The 20,032-nt window shown below is 47.5% G+C and overlaps 1 protein-coding gene across 7 annotated transcripts in view; it reads right to left on the bottom strand.

The window, feature by feature from the left end:
• Positions 1–20,032, bottom strand: part of UBR4 (ubiquitin protein ligase E3 component n-recognin 4) — a 128,642-nt gene that overhangs the window by 28,368 nt on the left and 80,242 nt on the right. For all 7 annotated transcript variants that reach the window (XM_060310362.1, XM_060310369.1, XM_060310384.1 and 4 more), the window contains 20 exons: positions 19,630–19,875; positions 18,139–18,307; positions 17,469–17,613; positions 16,801–16,886; positions 15,995–16,082; positions 15,540–15,733; positions 13,682–13,921; positions 13,129–13,267; positions 12,276–12,401; positions 12,033–12,161; positions 10,911–11,254; positions 9,143–9,233; positions 8,721–8,805; positions 8,414–8,541; positions 4,907–5,036; positions 4,626–4,783; positions 3,774–3,883; positions 2,911–3,052; positions 2,129–2,210; positions 1,357–1,530 (listed from right to left, as the gene is read on the bottom strand). In XM_060310362.1, the coding sequence (XP_060166345.1) occupies positions 1,357–1,530; positions 2,129–2,210; positions 2,911–3,052; positions 3,774–3,883; positions 4,626–4,783; positions 4,907–5,036; positions 8,414–8,541; positions 8,721–8,805; positions 9,143–9,233; positions 10,911–11,254; positions 12,033–12,161; positions 12,276–12,401; positions 13,129–13,267; positions 13,682–13,921; positions 15,540–15,733; positions 15,995–16,082; positions 16,801–16,886; positions 17,469–17,613; positions 18,139–18,307; positions 19,630–19,875 (3,006 nt within the window). The remainder of the gene's footprint in view (positions 1–1,356; positions 1,531–2,128; positions 2,211–2,910; positions 3,053–3,773; positions 3,884–4,625; positions 4,784–4,906; positions 5,037–8,413; positions 8,542–8,720; positions 8,806–9,142; positions 9,234–10,910; positions 11,255–12,032; positions 12,162–12,275; positions 12,402–13,128; positions 13,268–13,681; positions 13,922–15,539; positions 15,734–15,994; positions 16,083–16,800; positions 16,887–17,468; positions 17,614–18,138; positions 18,308–19,629; positions 19,876–20,032) is intronic.

The raw sequence follows: 20,032 nt of genomic DNA, 5'->3' as shown, positions 1-20,032 counted from the left end.
AAAACTGGGAACCCAGGGAGGTTAGCAAAGCACTGAGGCGATTTTTTGCCATGAGCTTTCATTTCAATAACCTGCCAGGATCTGAGAGCTGGATACACAGCCACAAATCTGCCAAGGTGGAGAATCTGGCAGGAACCACCCCGTATACACATACATGTAAACCTGGTTCCCCAAAAGAGCTACATCCTTGGTGTAAGGGTCAACTAAAAAGAACTCTCCCTTTCGCCCAAGCAAATCAATGAAAGGACATTGTCTTCCCTCAAAATGTGGCACTGAGTAGAGGGGGGGAAAAAAATCTCCAAGAACTCACAACAAGCTGTTCCTCACAGGCGTTTGTGGCTCACACTATCTAGGAGGTCTGAAAAATCTAAGGTCAGAACTTTGTTGAAGGCGGCCCTGGGATGGCTGTACCCTGAGATGCCTCACAGAAGCGGTTACAAATCTTCTCTGGAAAAACCCTCCTTTGACTCGGGTCCTGAAGAATTTCCACAGATAAACCCTCAAAACACGAGCTCACAGTCAAAAAAACCACAAAATGCAAAAAGATTTAAGGCACCATAAGCAAGAGCCAAAAAAACAAACAACAGAATTAGATCAATAAATACTTCAAATTTTAGAATCATCAGACACAGAAATAAGTTTGCTTTGCTGAAAGATTATAAAAGGAGGAGGAAATGTCAGTAAAAAACTAGAGACTATAAAGTCTACACAGAACTGCAAGAATTCAATGGGTAGATTAAAAAGATAACAGAGTGAAGAAAAAATTAATGAACTGAATGACACGGTACAGGATGGAAGACATTATCCAAAATCAACATAAAGATACAATGAGATGGACACTACGAAAGAGAGAGGAAGACACAGGGATGACAGAGAGTGGAGCTCCACAAGGACAAGGAGAAAGAAGAGAGCAGAGGCAACTGAAGAGATGATGGCTGAGAATCTTCCAGCACCAGTGAAAGACACCAACACGAGAACTTCTGACCTCTTCCCACACTATGAGCTCAATATAAAAAGTCAAAACTGGGAACTCCCTGGCAGTCCAGTGGTTAGGACTCTGTGCTTCCACTGCAGGGGGGCACGGGTTCGATCCCTGGTCGGGGAACTAAGATCCCACGAGCTACATGGCGCAGCCAGTATAAAATAAGTCCCAAATGACTGAGGCCAGCAATGGAATTTTATAACCCCAAGAACCAATAGTCTCAAGAGAAATTTCTTCTCCTTCTTTCCTTGAATGTGAGATGTTTGCTGCCCCTGCTCTGGCTCTGAGGAAGTTGGGGAAATCAGACCAGTGTACCTAAGTGGAGCCAGAAGGGACATGGGAATCTCGGGTTGCAGGCTGCTGGGTGGTGCTACCTGTGGTCATGTCCTCCAGCATCTCCAGCAGCATGTCCTGGGTCTCGTCAATCAGCTTGGTCCTCTGCACCACCAGCTTCCGCAAGCACAGGTATCCATTCAGCACAGTACCCACCAAGCGACTTTTAAAGTGCCTTTTGATGGATTCCACCTCCACGAAGGAGGAAAGAAGGCCTGTGGGGACAGGAAAAAGTTGCTACAAGAGTTCTGAATGAGAATTAAGCAAAGAAGGCTTAATTCATCCTCAAAAGATGACGGGCAACTCAAAAGCAGGGAAACACTATCTTCGTGCTTGGCATGGGGCATGCTCAATGATGTGAACTGGTCAATAGCCAACAGATGCTCAAAGACATAAAGCCATCCCTGAGGAGAGGGCTTCCCTGGTGGCGCAGTGGTTGAGAGTCTGCCTGCCGACGCAGGGGACACGGGTTCGTGCCCCGGTCCGGGAAGATCCCACGTGCCGCGGAGCGGCTGGGCCCGTGAGCCATGGCCGCTGAGCCTGCGCGTCCGGAGCCTGTGCTCCGCAACGGGAGAGGCCACAACAGTGAGAGGCCCACGTACCGCAAAAAAAAAAAAAAAAAAGACGTAAAGCCATCCCTGAGGAGAAAAACGCAGACCTCAAAAGTGCACTGTGAAAAAAAAAGAAAAAAAAAAGTGCAGTGTGGTCAACATGAGAGAGAAGAGAGTCAACCACAGCAACCAAGGAACTAAGGGTCAGTCCCCAAACTATACCCAGGGTGCCCTAAAGGAAGGGCTGGGAGGCTCTCTCTACCTGTGAGACTCTTGAGGGCATAGCCCTGCTGCAGATCAGTGCTCAGGGTGGCCTCCTCCAGGGCCAACAAGCGGGCTATTTCCTAAACAGGACAATAAGCACAGTCAGTGTGACAGCACTGCCAACGACATTGGTCCACCCCACCACTGGTCCAGGAACTGGCAGCACCATCTTTTTATTCTAATGCTCTCTCAAGCTGAGAGAGCATTTGCAGAACTTTGCAGAACTCCTTTCCAAGAAGCCAAGGACAGTTGCAATGACGTTAAGGGACTGCTTAAAAATGGAGAACAGTCCAAGTGATCCCAACAGACTGCATAACCTCATGATGAACACAATGAAGTCACAGAAGTAACCACACGCAGATCTCAGAAATACTGCAGGGTCAGTTCCAGACCACTGCAATAAAGCGATTACTGCAATAAAGCGAGTCACACAAATTTGTTTTTTCCCATGAATATAAAACTCATGTCTACCCTCGACTGTAATCTAGTAAGTGTGCAATAGCTTATGTCTAAGAAAACAATGTCTATACCTTAATTAAAAAACAATGTTGTTGGAAAAATGGCGCTGATAGTCTTACTTGATGCAGCGTTGCCACAAACCTTCAATTTATCAAAAACCTGCAGTCGCCTGCAAAGTGCAATAAGGCAAGGTATGCCTGCATTTTCAACAAATGTTTCTTCTTGGTATAAAAGAACACTACAAAGTTCACACAGAGAAAGAGGACAACGAAAGCAGAGCTAGGGAAAGGGGCTCTGCTGGGCTGGGTGAGACAGAGGTACCTTGGTGATGAGGTTGCCCACGTAGGGCAGGACTCCTCGAGCTGCCAGGTAGACTTTCCAGTGAGCTGAAGTGATGAGCTTCTGGTAGAGCGCCAGGTACTCGGCGGCACACTCCCCGGCTACGCTCAACTCGTCCAGGTAACTGCCATGGAGAGACAGGCACTGAGAGAGAACTCAAACAGCTGCAACAGTCCTGACAGCTCCTCTTTGCTTCTTCCATCTTTCATGCCTCTGCTGTCCTTCACTCCCTCTTCCATGGAAGGAAGGGGGTGGGGCGAGAAAACCCCAAACTCCCCACTCGGGAACTCCCCACACTTGGGGAGAGCTCAAAAGCACACAACAGGGAATGCAGTGCAACAAGCTATACACGTTTGGAACAATAAAGCACCAAAATATGAACGGCGGCTATTGGGGCAGCACGAGTATGGCTGTGACTGAGTCACTCACAAGGTCAGTTTACCAGAGTTTAGTGGCCAATAATGTGGGCTTTGGAATTAGACTGCCTGGATTCAAATCTTGCCTTTCAGTAGACAAGTTAATTAACCACTTTAAGCCCAGATAAGGATTAAATGAGACAGTGCATGCCAAGCACTTATAAGCTCATAAGATCTCAAAAAATACTAGCTGCTGAAATTCTGCTGCTCTATGACCACCACCACCACTGCTACTACCACTACAATTGCACTATCACTACAATTCAGCTTTTTAGAACTTTTTTGTTTCTGTGATCTTCTACAAGGAATGAGACAGTTACAGAGCACAGGTGCGCCTCCAGTCACCCTGATCTATGGATTCCCCTGGGAAAGCGGGAAGGGCTCGAGATGAAGTCCAACCACCCTGCCCATCCCACTCTCAAACGGTACCTGGTGAGGAGGTCGAGGACCTGCTGCTTGCGGCTGGGAATGGTGGCCAGAGCTTCCACTATGGTACAGGCTGCCTGCCGTGCAGCCTGCGTCGCAGGAGTAAAAAGCACCTGTGGGGTATGGACAGAAGCCCCGGCTCAACTAACAGCCTCTCATCAGGCCCCGCAGGGCACAGTCAACTGCCACCCATCCAGAGGAAGTCCTCTGAGTACCTCTCTAGGAAAGGTTAAAGGTAAAAATCACCAGCTAACACAAGATCAGACTGCTGCAGGCTGGTGAAGAGGCTGCCTAAGAGCCACCTTCTTCATGGAGATTTTCTCTATCAACTACTTTGGAGAATGTACCCAAGATGACTGAAGTAGGAAAAAAGACAAGCAGGAATTCTCCTTAGCAAAGACAGCTATAATTCTATTTTGGGGACAGCTACACGGTGAACACTTAACATTTAATGTAAACCAGTTATTCATGTTATGAACCAATGGACAAATGAATTCTCTAAAATATAATTACTTTAATCTTTAAGAACATTAGCTGGAAAGAGGAAGAGGACAGCAGAAGATATGAAAGGTGGAAGGAGAAAGGGGAGTACAGGCACTGAGGCTCAGGTCCGTTCAGTGGTCAGGGAGGAGACCAGAGATCACGAGCTTGATGAGAAGGCGGAAAGAGTTCTGTTTCAGCCAGTCCACCACGCTGGCGGCGGCAACCGAGAACCTCTACCTATGTGAAAGGAAGCAATAATAACAAAGAGAAAGAAGAGAAAGCAGAGCAGACAAGTGGGGAGTAGTAGAAATACCCTGCTCGGGATCTGAGGCCAGCGCAGCAGGGCGAGGGGCGCAGGGGACGCTCACTCACTTGCCGCAGCCAGTTGTTGTGGCCCAGCTTGAGATCCAAGGGGGAGGTCCTCTTCCCCCGACGACTCAGAAACTGCTTCCACCGCCACACGTACTTCTCAGTCAAATAGAGATGGTGGAGCTCTGATTTGCTGGGGGACTTCCCGTTGCCATCGATCCCTGGCAGGCAAAGGGGTGCAGGGAGAGGTAAGGAGAAGAAAGGGACAGAAAGGGGGGGATTGTGGGGCTGCTGGGATGGGGTAGGAATGACCGATTTCTCAAGTCTTGAAGAGACAGACACACCTCTGATAGGAAGACACTTCTTCCAGGCTTCATAGGATGCCTTGGGGTCTCTCTTGAGCCAGAGCTGAGCCTGGGCATGGATCTCATTGCAGTATGGCTTAACTGTGGTAAGGGCCTCGACAGGAACATCCTGCAGGAGGAAAGCGGACAAGGTGAGAGAGCTTGAGGGCACATCTGAGCCACAGCTGCAATACAATAGCACTGGCACCCCAAGGGGACATATGCAAAGGCAAGAATGTTGAAGGATCAACAGTCATGTCTTTTATGCCCCCATATGTTCCTTTAAAGCATTTTGATCTAATTTAGCAGTAGCAACTCCATGCTGAGCTTAGGGTCACTGATTTTGACTGTGCAGGATAAGGTGTAACTGGCTTCCTGCAGACAGCCTTATAGCCACATATACTAACTCCTATCCCAAGGCTGATTTGTAGTTTCCCAAACATAAATCTTCAAGGGGTCACTAAGCAGCCTCCAGAATTTAAAGAGCCATAACTAATCCCAAGGAGCCTACACAGCAGAGCCCCAGGACTCTGGGTTCTCAAACTTTTTGACCTCAGGATCCCATTACTCTTAAAAATTACTGACTCCAGGGCTTCCCTGGTAGCGCAGTGGTTGAGAGTCCGCCTGCCGTTGCAGGGGACACGGGTTCGTGCCCCGGTCCGGGAGGGTCCCACATGCCGCGGAGCGGTTGGGCTTGTGAGCCATGGCCGCTGAGCCTGTGCATCTGGAGCCTGTGCTCCGCAGCGGGAGAGGCCACAGCAGTGGGAGGCCCGCGTACCTCAAAAAAAAAAAAAATTACTGACTCCAAAGAGTTCTTGTGTGTGTAGCTCTCTCCATCAATATGTACCTATTAAAAATTAAGGTTCAGCAATTCTTAAAATATTTATTAATTCATTTAAAAGTAAGAATAAATCCGTTACCTGGCAACCTAAATAACATTTTTTATATTTTCCAAAACAAAAATAATCTAAAGAAAGGAGTTGCATTGCTTTATATTTTTGAAACTGTTTAAAGACTGCCTTAATAAGACAGCTGGATTCTTACACCTGCTTCTGAGTTCAAACTGTTGTGATATGTTGCTTGAGGTGAAGTACTACTCACACAGATATTTAGTTGGAAAAAAGAATATTTTAATAGGTTTTTCAATTAATTGTGGATTTTTTCTTTGATACTAAACCAAAATTTAACAAATTATAGGTTCTTGAAGACTGGCTAGAATGAGGAATCTGAAACCAATCAATAAATGTTTCGTATTCCATTCCACTAAAATTCATCATTTACTCTCACATGATTCGGTAACATGTACTGGTCGTTTGGAAAATACTGGTTCACCAAGTTACGTCAATTCCTCTTTAAGTGATAAGCTCACTTTATTCACTTTATAAGAAAATGTCTACCAAACACCCGATTCTGAACAACCACCATTTGCCCATCAGCCCTCCTTTCAAGCACAAATCGGGTTCCATGAAAAGAGCAACTGGTTCAGCTTGCAGCGCAGTCACACAAGTGCTTTTCCCCAGGACAACCGCTGCGCTGCAGTGCGCCAGGGCACTGTCTCTGGGCCTCACACATTGTCTTGCTGAATATTAAAAAGATTAGCTGGGCTTCCCCGGTGGTGCAGTGGTTAAGAATCCGCCTGACAATGCAGGGGACACGGGTTCAAGCCCTGGTCCGGGAAGATCCCACATGCCGCAGAGCAACGAAGCCCGGGCGCCACAACTACTGAGCCTGCACTCTAGAGCCCGCGAGCCACAACTACCGAAGCCCACGTGACTAGAGCCCGTGCTCCGCAACAAGAGAAGCCACCGCAACGAGAAGCCCGTGCACCGGAACGAAGAGTAGCTCCCGCTCGCCACAACTAGAGGAAGCCTGCATGCAGCAACGAAGACCCAACACAGCCATAAATAAATAAATTAAATAAATAAAAAATTTTAAATCATTAAAAAAAAAAGATTAGCACTCAGGATTCAAGATTTACTAAAATTAACCTGCGATGCTTCATCAAGGACACTCCAGAGGGAATGTGCACGGCAGGGAAGAGCACGGCTCTGAGTGGAGCTGGGCCCACAGCCTCTTCGTGCTAAGCCTCCAGTGGCCTCACCATCACTGACTTGGCACCATCAGCATAAATGCCACGAAACAGTGAAGAGGGCAAATCACGTCTTAGGGTAATTACAAAAGCAATGTTGACCTCACAGATTCCCTGGGAATCTTGGGAACACCCAGGGATCTATGGGCCAAACTTTGAGAACTGCTGCTCTCTTTATGCTAAAACTAAGCAAAATGTGAGGCTTCAGTGCTCAGAGAGTAAGAACCCTGTGGAAATCTTTTACCTCACACCGTGGGAAAAATGACAGTTATGTGGGGATGAGGTTCTTCTTTTCAATTAAGAACCAATTTTTATTTGCTGAGACTTAGCTCTGAGGCGAAGTAAACCTTCATCAAAGGGAAGGAAGGGGGGTCTTTTCTGAGGACTGTCCGGGCAGACCAGGGAAGGGAAATAGAGTAAACTGTTCATTGCCCAGCTTCCTCCTTACTGCTTACTACTCAGAATCCTACAATGAAGACTTCGTTTCCCACCAAGGGATTCCATCAGGATGGAGCAGGAAGGAGAACGACCCAAGGACTACAAAGATGGATAACAGGCACTGACGGCCTCAGGCACGGCCGAGGGAAAGAATTACGGCCCGACTGGTGTAAGCAAGTTCATCTGTGGCTAGGCCATTTTAGGATTAAAAACTTGGCTTTATTCATTCACTTAACAATGATTTGCTGAGTGGCTATTATAATGCTAGATACCATGCTATGCACTGGACATAAAAACATCTTAGTAAGACAATCCCTGGATTCGAGAAGCTCATAGCCAGCCTAGCAGAGAACTGGTTAATTGAAGGAGCAGCTAACAAAATGGAGGCGAGCATTCCAGGCAGAGGAGACACCATACAGCCACAAGTAACAGTTATTAAGGATTAACATGGGCCAGACACTGCTCTGAGCGCTTGATCTGCATTAAGTCATTTGTTCTTCCCAACACTTCAGGTGGAAGCTGTATTCCCATTTTATAGATAGGGTAACCAAGCAACCTAAGTTAAATAACGTGCCCAAGTCACAGTGCTAGTGAATGCAAGAGCTGGGATTTGAAATCAAGAGGTCTGCCTCAGAGCCCAGGACTTCCACCACTGCGCAGAACTGCACGTACAAAGGCACAGGGGTAGGAAAGAACACTGTGTCCTCTGGGAGCTGCGAGTCATCTGACGGGACCGGAGAAAGAGGCAGTCCTCCACGGCTACCCACTTTGTTCTATGCGTTTGTATTTCTGTGTTTGTTTTTCTCGAGTTCCCTCTGAGAAACCTTCCTTCTCAAAAACCCCAAACCATCTCTGCTGAACTGCCGCAAAGGAAGCATCGGTACCGCCCAGGGAGAGCGAGTTCAGGTGAGCAGAGGCCTTTAGAGGCAGGTCAGGTGCTGGCCGGGGCCTGCACCCCGCCCTCCCTCTTGGCCCCGTACCTTGTTCTTCTTGCTGGTGGGAGCAGGTGGTTTAATCAGCTTCTGCAAGATCCGCAGGCACATGAGGGTAATGTTCTCAACAACCACGGGAGTCTTAATGTTCACGGCCATGAGGAAAAGGCTGAGTGCTGGGCAGAGGAAGGAAAGGCAGCGTTACACGTGATCACAGAACACATCACGCCTGCCGTGGCAAGGCTGCCCAAGCACAGCTTCCCCTGCCCTCTCCCGCCCTGCGCCTAGGACTGCGCCCTGAAGCCTCCTCTCCTTTCTCTGGCAAGCTGCTAACCAGACGTCCCCCCAAACTCACCACAGCGTAAGCGGAGCTCCCAGCAGCTGTCCTCCTTCGAGATAGAGTCTGTCAGCAACAGCATTTCATACTGAAGGCTACTTGCCTAGAAGGCCAACAGGAAGAGACATGAGTAGAGGAGGGTCTGCAGGGTCAATCCCAGGACTAGGGCTCACGTCCATGCTCAGACCCAGGGACTCAGCATTAGAACGTCTGGTCACAGGTGGACCATCAGAGAGACAGTGGAGAGATGGAGACCCTCCACAGGGCCAACCGCTCATCTCTCTTCTCTCTGGGGTTGACTCTGGCCTGGGAAAGTCTTTGTGGGACATGAGCTCTGCAAATGTGCCGCTCCCTCCCTCCCTCTCGTCTCTGCAAACGAGACCGGCGGGCCGGAGGCCGAGGGAGTGAGGCAGAGGTGAGGACACGGCCAGCCTGCTCACCAGATCAGGATTGGCCCAGTGGCCCTTCAGGGCTGTGGAGACTTTGCCAATAATCAGGTCGTTCATTTGCTGGGTGGCCTCTGGATTGTCCCTAGGGAAGCAGAGAAAGGAGTCCTGTTATTCACCATTGGCTGTGTCCCTCCTTTGCACTTGAAGGAGCCCAGAGAAAAGGAAATCAATGTCTAGGGCTACCGAGCCTTCCCAGGGGCAAGAAGACACACTAGCCCCACAAAACCCTGCTGTGTAAAAAAAAAGGGCACGCCCTAGCCGCCTTTCCTGGGAGGAGACGCCGACTGAGAACAGAGCAGCACTGACACACGGGGGATTTTCTCCCCAGCCCACATCCCAGGCTGCACAGCCCCCAGACACTGCCTGGTGTGTCAGTCTCCAGAATCCAGATGTCCACTCTCAGCCTTGGCCACAACTCTTTCCTCATCTTCGCCAACTGCCCTCACTTCATTTCCCACAAGGCATCCACATTTCCCATCTGTGTCCCTTTGTAATAATGTATATTTTAATAATAAAAAAACCCCACGAATTGTGTCACATCCCTTTCTTGCTTCCCAACGTGTCTTGAATAAAATCCAAGTCCTTATAATGGCCTACGAGACCCTACAGGATCAGGGCCCTGGCGATCTCTCACTAAATCCCCTCCCCTTTGTTCCCCAACTGGTATCCTTCACTCCATGCACAAGGGCTCCCCCGCCCCTCACACCCCGGCCACACCCCTGCCTCTCCTCCTGACACTTGCTATTTCCTCTGTGTGCTGCCCGCGCCTTCAGTATCTGCATGACTTGCCCCCTCACCTCACGCAGGGCTCTGCTCAAGTATCACCCCTCAGAGGTCGTCCTTGACCACTTTATCCTCCGCAGCAACCCCACCCACAATCAGAGTTGCCATCCCAGCTGTACCGCTCTTCACATCTAATCTCCTGACACTGTACCGTGTAATTACCTGTTTACTGCCCTTCTCCCCTCTAGAACGTAAGCTACATGAGTGCGGGGACTTTGTTTCATCTACCACTGTATCCTCAGAGTTTAGAACGGTGCCTAGCATTCAGCAGATGCTCAATAAATAGTTGTTAGATGAGTGAATAAGTAATACAGCAAGTAATACTTACCAACCAGCTAACATGTTCCAGAACTTATGCAACATACTCAGTAAATAATCCAAATCCAGCTGTGGGTACTGTATGGGCACAGACTAAGTACTCCACAAATATGAGTTATTACTTGCATGAATTATGTCAGTCTATCCTCACCACAAGCCTTTAAGATATTTGCCACCGTCAGTATTTCTCAGATAAGGAAACCTTAGGCTCAGAGAAGTTAAGAAATGTGTCCAAGGCACATAGTACAAAATATCCGATACTGGGTCTTTCTGATCCAGATCCAAGCTCTTAATCCCTAGGCTCCACTGCTCCAACTGCCTTCCTCTGTGTGAGTCTTGAGTCCAAGTGCCCCGCTGCACCCTTCTCCTCCCTCACCAAAACTCAGAAACTGCTTCCTCAGGAAACCCCACTGGTACCAACCAAGTACAAGCCAAACATACTACCTACACGGAAACCCGGGCTTCAAATGCTCCCCAAGTTTGTTCAGCTATACCCAGGACCTCTTCCCATTTTTTTTCTCTATTATAAGCTAGCGAAGCTGTTTGGCAGGGAGAAGCACGGTTCCGTGCACTCTCTGGTGCTCCCAGCACCGCTGCCGCCCCCACCAAAGCACGAGCAGGCATGACCGGCCCCCGTCACCACGGCGCAAGCTCTGACCGGGTCAGGAGGCACATGAGCTGGCGGACCTCCTCCCGCATGGCCGCAGAGCCTCTGCGAAGATTATAATCAAAGAGCTCCCTGATGAGGCCCTGGGAGACGAGGATGTGCCTCAGGGCGGGGTTGGTGGCCAGGGCCCGGAGCAGGGTGATACAGTGCTCTGTGACGGCCGAGGCGCAGCCGTAGCACTTGGTGGAGGATGTGTGGCCACAGCCCAGGACGGACAAGGCGCGGTACTGGCTGGCAGTGAAGGTGGGCTGCACGGAGGTCCGAGATGATTTGGTGGCTGCTTCCCTCTGCTGAAGGTCGTATTCCAGCAACTCTTTGCGTGAAGCAAAAACTTTCTAAGGAAAAAAAAAAGACAAAGGAGAAAGAAATCAGCAATTAAAATAAAGAAAAAGAGGAAGTTAACTAGAAATCAGCTTTGGTTTGAAAAAACACTTTACATGCATTATCTAATTTAGCCCTCTTCATAACCTTACCAGTTAGATACTTTATCCCCATTTTATAGAGGAGGAAACAAGCTTAGAGGGGTTGGCTTGACCAAAGTAAGTGGCAGAGTTAGAACTCAGCCTCTGATCACAGGCCCACGCCTTTAACTCCCACGTAACACTGTCTCATAAAGAACAAAGTCAGGAACGTAGGCACGTGTAGCAAAGATGGCACACCAGCAACTTAAGGGACAAGGACCCTGGCTCCTCTTGTCTGCGGCTAGCCTTCCCTCCCATGGGGGTGGGGTCTGTAACATGCCATCCACCGTATGGCCCACCCTGGTTGACTGGAGTTGGTGTGCCCTACCCTTCAAGCCTGCAAACACGTCTATCAGAAAAAACAGGAACAAAACCTTGGCACCTTATTTTTTTAAAACCAGTTAACCCCTCTACTAAAAGATGGGCTGTGAATGGTCAAGAAAAACACATCTATAATAATCTCCGTTATTCTGTTTTCCGGAATGAACTCAGCTCTCTACCGAGCACCCAAAACCGCTGTGGGAGAGAAGCTATGCGGCTGGGCAAGGGCACCCCCGGAGCTGAGCTGCTGGGGGAGAGCAAAGAACTGCTTTGGAAACGACATCGATAACACACGACAAAGCACACTGTCCAGCTGCTCCCGTTTCTCTACCTGGATGATTTTGGAGAGTTCATCGAAAGAGTTCTTGCAGTCTCCACAGTACTCCTGTGCCAACTGCAGGATGTACCGGTTCACACTGGCTGAGGTGGAACTGATGCCCCCAGCCGTCCCCGAGTCATCCTGCAACCAAGGGGGAAGCTGTCAGCCTTCCACCATGAGATGGCCTCACCCAGGGGCTAGTCTTCTGCTTCTGACCCAGAACCCTCTCCAAATGTCCCTCCAGCTTTGGACTACCTGTGGCTTTTCAGGAGCTGCCTCGTTCACTTTGCAGAGCAGGTTCTCCAGCTGTGGCCGATGTCCCATCAGCTGGTGATACACTCGATCTGCTTTGTCCAGAAGTGTGTTGATGTTGGAAACAGCCTAGACAGGAAGAGACAGGGGCGTGCGTGAAGGCTCGTCTGCATGAAGGTTTTCCCTGAGTGATCGGTCAGGGACCTCTAGGTCAGGTACTGTGTTTCATACGTTATTTCTATTCTTCACAATAATCCTGTGGGGAGGGTATGTTATTTTTAATAATACACAACGTATACGATATACGTATAAATAAACAATGCTGAGAGCAGTGACTTATGCCAGGTCACACAGTACTAAAAAGCACAGGTGGAACTGGAACTTTCAACCTTCTGACTCCACAGCCAGGTGTTCTTTTGCTTTGCCAGGCTGCTGCTGCTAGTGACTATCCTGACAGTTCCCCCCTCTTCCCTGTCCTCCCATATCCAGTCCCACCACATCAGGCTGGCAGAGAACTAGCCCCTGGACAAGCCAACAATGAGGGAAGGCCAGCAGCTGCAATTTGAAGCAGCCTGTGGAACAAATGCAGGGCAAGTCACCCAACTTCTATCTGCCTTTCCAAATCTTGTCATTTGTCACTTGAGATATTCTAGTTTCATTAACATGTCTCCAAAATCCTACACAAACCATGCGTTCCAATATATCTGTCTTATTTGTTGCCACTCAAAAGCTGAGCCCTGAAAACAGTGCTGAGTTGAGAAAACTTCAGCTAGAAGAAAAAGCACACTCCCCACATCAGCTCAGTCCACAGCTCAGATCAAAGCCCTGCCTGAGTCTCGGACGGAGGCGGCCTTACCTTCTTCCGGTCTTCTTCATTCTCAATGGGATCCACTGCACAGCAAGGCTTGGCATAGAGCATGAAGTCGAAGCGAGCGTATTTACAGAAGCCACAGGCATTGCACAGGAAGGGGTCCTTTTCATCATAGTTGATGGATCTGAAAAACCATAGTGATTGGGTCAGGGGGCAGCAGAGGATTTGTAGGGAGAGGAGATGGACCGTGCCACGTCTATACACTGCAAACTATTGCAGGGACTCTCGGAGGGGCAGCAGCAAATAGGCGAGGATGACTTAAGCAACCAGGTAACAAGAAAGGAAGACCCAGAACCAAACCTAGGGACCCCAGCACCACCCACCACTGGATGGTCTCGTGAATTCACATGCATGCGCACGCCCACACACACCCCACTCTTCCCCTTCCCTCCCGTTTTCCACTCTTGAACTCTGCACTCTACATACCCATAATCCTGTAGTTATTATGAGGGCACCACACAATGAAATTGAGCACAAGGAGACTCTTACAGAAAAATACAAGGAATGTGCCTGGCCTGGGTGACAACCACTCACTTACCTGCATTTGTGACACTGGTAGACATTCTCTCCACAGTTGCCGCAGACCCCTGGGTTGGCAGGAACTGAGGCACTACAGCGTGGGCACTGCAGGGTCTCCGTGGAGGCCTGATAGTTTTCATAGAAGTCTGCAAACTCAATCATCAGGTTGGAAGCCACTATTGGCAAAGGCAGATCGATCTTCACCTCTGTCTGCCCGGGGGTCAGCTGAACCTTCTTGGCTTTGTGCCAGCGAGCCGGCCTAGGAGAGACAGTGTCAGACAGAGGGGCAGATGGCCTAAGAGCCTCTCACAAGACCCTCAGCAGTGACAGTCCGATGAGACGAAGAGAAGACTGTCCCTACCTATTCTTCTAAGGCAATTAAGTCTAAGGAAAGGAAATCTGGCAAATAAAAGCAACTTAATTTAAAAAATGTTTCCTCTATTCTTTCTCTCTTAAAAAAAAAAGGGGGGGGAGAACATACAGGTGCTTTAAGACATTATATATGATAACTTTTGATACTCCAGAAAAACAAGGGAATGCACATCAAGGGAAGATATTACTCCAAGAGCATGCCACGCTGAAGCCTGGAATCCCAAGAGGTACCGTGATGACGACTGCCATGAGTTCCTATCAAGACAACTACCTTAATAGGATAACACTCAGGTTGCTTTAGAGAGGCAGAGGGACATACCAGGATCCGGACTAACTGCCAAGTAGAGTCAGAAAGAGTAAAGGCATGGGATAATTTAGAGGTAATTATATGAATACGATTAGAGCTAATATTTACTGAGCACTTACTATGCGTCAGGCTCTGTTCTCAGCACTTCACATATACTAACACATTTAATCCTTAAAATGACACCTTGAAAGTGTGTAATTTTTACAGTTAAGGAAACTTTCATACATTTTACAGTTAAGGAAACTGAGGCTACGTAAATTCTACAAGGGATGTGAACCCACAGTCTCATTCCAGAGTCTGAGGTCTTTACCAGCAGCTACGCTGACTCTACACAACAGAAAATCAAATCCACCTTCTCCAGAGGGAACTGCGTCATCCCAATGAGCAGCTTCTACTTGCAGATCATCAACGTTAACTATGCTTTTCAAACGACAAAGAGAAAACTTCCTTTAAGCAGAGCTCCTGTGGCCATTTGTTCACGTGGTACACGCTAGCTTTATGCTACCTTTAGAGTAATACCAACACTTCCATTCTATGCACAGAGCAGCACTCCCTGTAGGTCTAAACATTCAAATAGCAACTACTTATATTCTCTGCCCAACATAAATGCCTGAGTCTTCAACAACAAGTGGTCTGTCTCTGTAAAAGCTGACACTGTATAACCCATGCTAGTGTCTTCTTTGGCCCATATACAACATGCCTTGAGATTCAGATGTTGGGACAGATAAGCTAGAAAGATCCAACATCAGTATACGTAGAGGGAATGCACCATGCAGAAATGGAAGGACTTCAAACTAGAGAACCTCCTTGAGAAATACTGCCTGCTCTGTGAACAAGAGAACAGTGTCTTAATCCAAGAAACAACTACTTCCCCTATAGAATCGTCTATCTAAAAATAGAACCGCTCTAGTTAACATGGGTATGAGAAGCCGAGAGTCCCCCTCACTCAGCTTCCCTTCAGGCTGTTGAAGATCTTAGACCCTGAGGGCTCCATGGGACATAATTTCAAAATAGTTTTCGTCAGCATCCTTAAGAACTGGTGTTTCACCTGTGTCCTTCAGCCATGACCTAAGGAGGCAAGAGGACATACTAGGCCTCCAGGAAGGTGCTGCTTTACCTGATTCCAGCAATCAAAGGCAACAACTGGTATTGAGCCTCACGAGCCTGCTGCCCCTCCCCAAGTCTGAAAAGCCCGTACTTGTTCTTCAGCTCCACGATGGCCTGCACAGTTCGGTTGTTGTAATAGAGGTTGATAGTCCGCACCATCTTGGTCCGTTTCAGGTCCCCAATTTTCACCGTCACTTTGCTGATGGTGTGGCTGCCAATGAGCTTCACAACCTGCTGGGTGGTGGTGTACCTTGTGTCCACTTTAATGGAAGACAGCTTGATATACTAAATGCAAAAGTAAACACAAAACAGTGTGTTAGTTCAAGGCTAACGGCTCATCCTGTCCTCTTCAAAACTCATCAGTGTAACCCACTCTTCATCCATGGATGAAGTTTCTATTTAAGGTAGCAGGGCACGTAAGGATTAATACAACTGCAACCAACCACTGGGAGAGGGATGCCTATGCAGTAATAATCAACCTCTAAAAACAAGAAACCCACTGGCCCTGTAAGCCTCGGGACTGTCCATGTTAAAGATGTCACTTACACAAAACGGCACTTCTGGATTATTACACACCAGGCAGGGATCACTCTCCAGGTAATAGCCATCAAACTCCACTAGGCCAGACAAGGTGCTAAGGAAGAAAGCAGTCTTAGCATAAGGAGATTTTCATTTTAGGAAGCATGGAGCTTCACAAAGAAGCCATGAGAAAACCATGGCTCCATATTCCCCAAGGCAAGCTCCACTCTAGTGAGAACACAAGGAAATGTGAGACATCCCAACAGAGTTAAGTCACAGGAAGGGAATTTCAACGGAGTGACCTTAGACGTTCCCTATTTCTGAGCTGTTCTGAGGTCACAGGAATCCTAAATGTTACATTAAAATCTGACTCAAAGAAGAGTCACAATTAAATTTACTAAAAATCACTGAATTGTACACTTGTAATGTGTAAATTTTGTTGTATGTAAATTATACCCCAATAAAGTTTGGAGAAAAAAAAAGAACAGTCACTAATAAACCAGGGAAATAATAAACTGACCGTTTAGCCAACAGTGTCTTCCAAAGTTTTTTTTTTTTTTTTTTAATGCAGCCATTTCTGTAAACTTGCCTTATGTGATTTACACTTAGACCCTTGAAAACTAGAGACCTTCTTAAATCATTGCTTACCAAACTCTAATTCAGCAGTTACATTTTGAGCACCTTCTATGCACAAGGCCCCAACTACAAGGGAGGGATTCAAAGACCAACTAGACAGGAGCGTATTGATTCATAAATAAGAGCCAATCAATGTGGAAATAGCAACTGGACTGTTGACCGAGCTTCAAATAGGAAGAAAGCAGAACAAAACTCACTTGTAAATGTTGGAGTTGGGATGGTTGGTAAGAATGTGGTTCTGAGTACGAAGAATCTCCACAGCCTTCTGTGAATATTCTTTCAACTGAAAACAGAAGTCAATATAGGACCAGAATCAAAGCCCAAGGGAAAGTCTTACTGGCAAAGACTTTTCCTCTGCTTTCTAGCTGATACCGCCCTAGAAGTAGCAGCCCTCATTCAGAATCAAACAAAGCTGAGCCTAACTCCTAGTCATTTAAAGGATTCTATCTTCTTTGGTAGTTTCCACGATCTTAGTGACAGCCCCTCTTTCTATACCTTGTGGAGGGAGAGAAATTTTATTATTATGGAGAAGCCATGAAATGGTTATCTAATTGCAAAAACACATTGGATATGTGATCAGGACTGCCAGGAAACCCAGAGGAGCACTTTCTTTCCCAAGCAACTTTAATGAGTTGCATTTTCTTCCCCACTTTATCTACTTCTATTGGCTAAGCCAAATTCAGACTATACTTATTTGCTAGTGTATATTATCTAGGTGGCATACATACTGGGAGTGCTTAATATATATTTAAAAGAGATTTCATATATGTACTCCCATGTGGGTTGATCATAACGTTCTTAACTCAAGATAAAAAAGGTTAAAATGTGGCCAAGTTAGCCTCTCCAACCGTCAATCATCTGTTACCTTCTTCTCTGTTTGTGGGGTTTTCAAGGAGAAATATCCTAGTAGGTCCACAAATTGGGCAGCCTTACGACCATAGGCTGGGAGTTCTGGCCATATAGACCACATCAGATCTAGCAGGAGCTCCTGTTGAGATTTGCTAGAGTTTCTGTAGATAAATGACAGCTCATATTATAAGCAGCAGAAAACCCTGAGGTTCCTTTATTTATCAACAAGGCCCAGGTACCGTTTTGGAGATGTATCCATTTCCCCACAACTATGGGGTTAAGTTTGAATGGCTCTACTGTTCTTTTGACAATCAACCTTAACAGATGCAGCATGATCCTTTCCTGTCTTCAGGAGGTGATTTATTCCCATCATCTGACATCTCTCAATGGCAGAAACTGAGCTTTGTTACCCTAAAGAGTCAAGCCTGGTCATTTTACAAACTTGTAAACATAGCCTTCTTAGTGGAAAACAGATCATCTCTTGCTTCTGACATCAGTTTAATAGCCAAAAAGCAGATAACTCAATGAAGAAATCTGTAATAGTCAAGAGGATTCAGACTGGTGTAAATACTTATAGTACGGACGACCTTGAGTATGGAACATAGAGCCAAGACAGAACTGTTGATACATCACCCACTCTGGTCCCAGACCCACACAGTCTGCTAAAACTAAGCCCCGGACCCTACCTGTAGATATGCAGTGTCAGGCAGTGGGCCTGCCAGCGCACCGAGGAAGAATTGGACTCTAAGAGGAAGCAACGCAGAAACTGGACCAAGGTCTCCTTATCTGCAAATTTGTTCAGCTGGTTCACCAGAGCTGTGCACAGCTGATCCTCCTGGCTTCCTGAGCTCTCACCTGCAAGATCAAAGCAGGACTGAAGGGCTGAAAAGTAGGAAGAAGTGGTCTAGGGTCCTACAGCCAGTGCTCAGGTGGAAAGAGAGGGAATTCTGTCCATGTTTTAAAGTTTCACCAAAGTGGTTATGATTTGAAAACAACTTTCAGGGGCTTCCCTCGTGGCACAGTGGTTGGGAGTCCGCCTGCCGATGCAGGGGACGCAGGTTCGTGCCCCGGTCCAGGAGGATCCCGTGTGCTGCGGGGCGGCTGGGCCCGTGAACCATGGCTGCTGGGCCTGCGCGTCTGGAGCCTGTGCTCCGCAACGGGAGAGGCCACAACAGTGAGAGGCCCGCGTCCCGCAGGGGAAAAAAAAAAAAAAAACTTTCAGTTGGTTACTGAGAGACAAAAAGTCAGCCCCAGATATAATAATCCTACCAAAAAAAGTACCTCTACAAGCCTGGCACCGACAAAGATAGTCACATTGGAGAAGGAATTTCCTTTCAGAAGTTTGCTACCTACAACAGTCAACATTACCACAGACTGGCACAGAGAGATCTGAATAATTCACTGGGGAATGTGAACCTCAACTGCTCTCCACCAATCACCTGTCTCAGGCCTCCAAGGACCATGCAAATCAGGAACGCAGAAAAACGCTTTTGCCTTTCTGATGGCAAGGAATCAGCTAAAGCTCACTACAGTGGCCATTTGTAGAGCATTTACCAGTTTACAAGGCACATTTATAAGCATAGTTTCATTTAACACCGACAATCTCTCCACGAAGCAAGTGTTATTATTTCATATTAAAAGAAACTTGGGCCTAGTAAAAATGTTTGGTGCACTTTGACGTTTCCCGTTACAGACACTAGGTACGGAAGTCACACTCTTTAAGGTGTCACCTCCAACATAACTGAAAATGACACTAGAGGGCATTTGGGTTTTAGGTCCCTGTAAATCAGGACGAAAAACCTTTCAGAAGAAGAGAATGACAAACTTATGGTTACCAAGGGGGGAAGTGGGGAATGCAATGAACTGGGAGACTGGGACTGACATGCATACACTACTATGTGTAAAACAGATAACTAATGAGAACCTACTGTATAGCACAGGGAACTCTACTCAATGCTCAGTGGTGAACTAAGTGGGAAGGAAATCTAAAAAAAGAGGGTATATATGTATACGTATGACTGATTCACTTTGCAGTACAGCAAGAAACTAACACAACGTTGTAAAGCAACTATATGCCAATAAAAATTAAAAAAAAAAAAAGAAGAGAATGAACGATGTGCTCTCAGAGAGATTAGAACACATCACCCTGGTCACTGAGACAAGAAGGTGACCCTTACCCTCTTTCTCCTTTTCCTTTTCTTCTTTCTTACTCTTCTTTGTGGACGACTTTGACTGTGTTGTGGCTTGTCCAGAACCAGTGGCCACAGGGGCTGAGGAGGAGGAAGCACTGGAGGGCCCTGCCGAGGCCGCCAGTGCAGCGAGGACTTTGCTGCCGCACAGAGCACAGGAGAGCAGCTGCAGCAGCACCGGAGACACGCCCTCATCCACCAAGAAGCTGACTTGGAGGAGGAAGTACAGGACAGCTGCAGGCAGAGGAGACAGGGGCTCAGCTCTGACACAACTGCGAGACTCACACACAAGAACGGGAGCACCTGCTCCAGACGCCAGGGCTGCCCTACTCCCACCACCTCCTTTGTCCAGGTTCTCTGCTGGAAGTTCCCAGAAGAATTTACACCCTCT

Source organism: Globicephala melas, chromosome 1 (genome assembly GCF_963455315.2).
Source record: "Globicephala melas chromosome 1, mGloMel1.2, whole genome shotgun sequence".
Classification (NCBI taxonomy): domain Eukaryota; kingdom Metazoa; phylum Chordata; class Mammalia; order Artiodactyla; family Delphinidae; genus Globicephala; species Globicephala melas.
The sequence above is the reverse complement of the archived record's forward strand: the minus strand, read 5'-3'. Positions and strand labels throughout refer to the sequence as shown.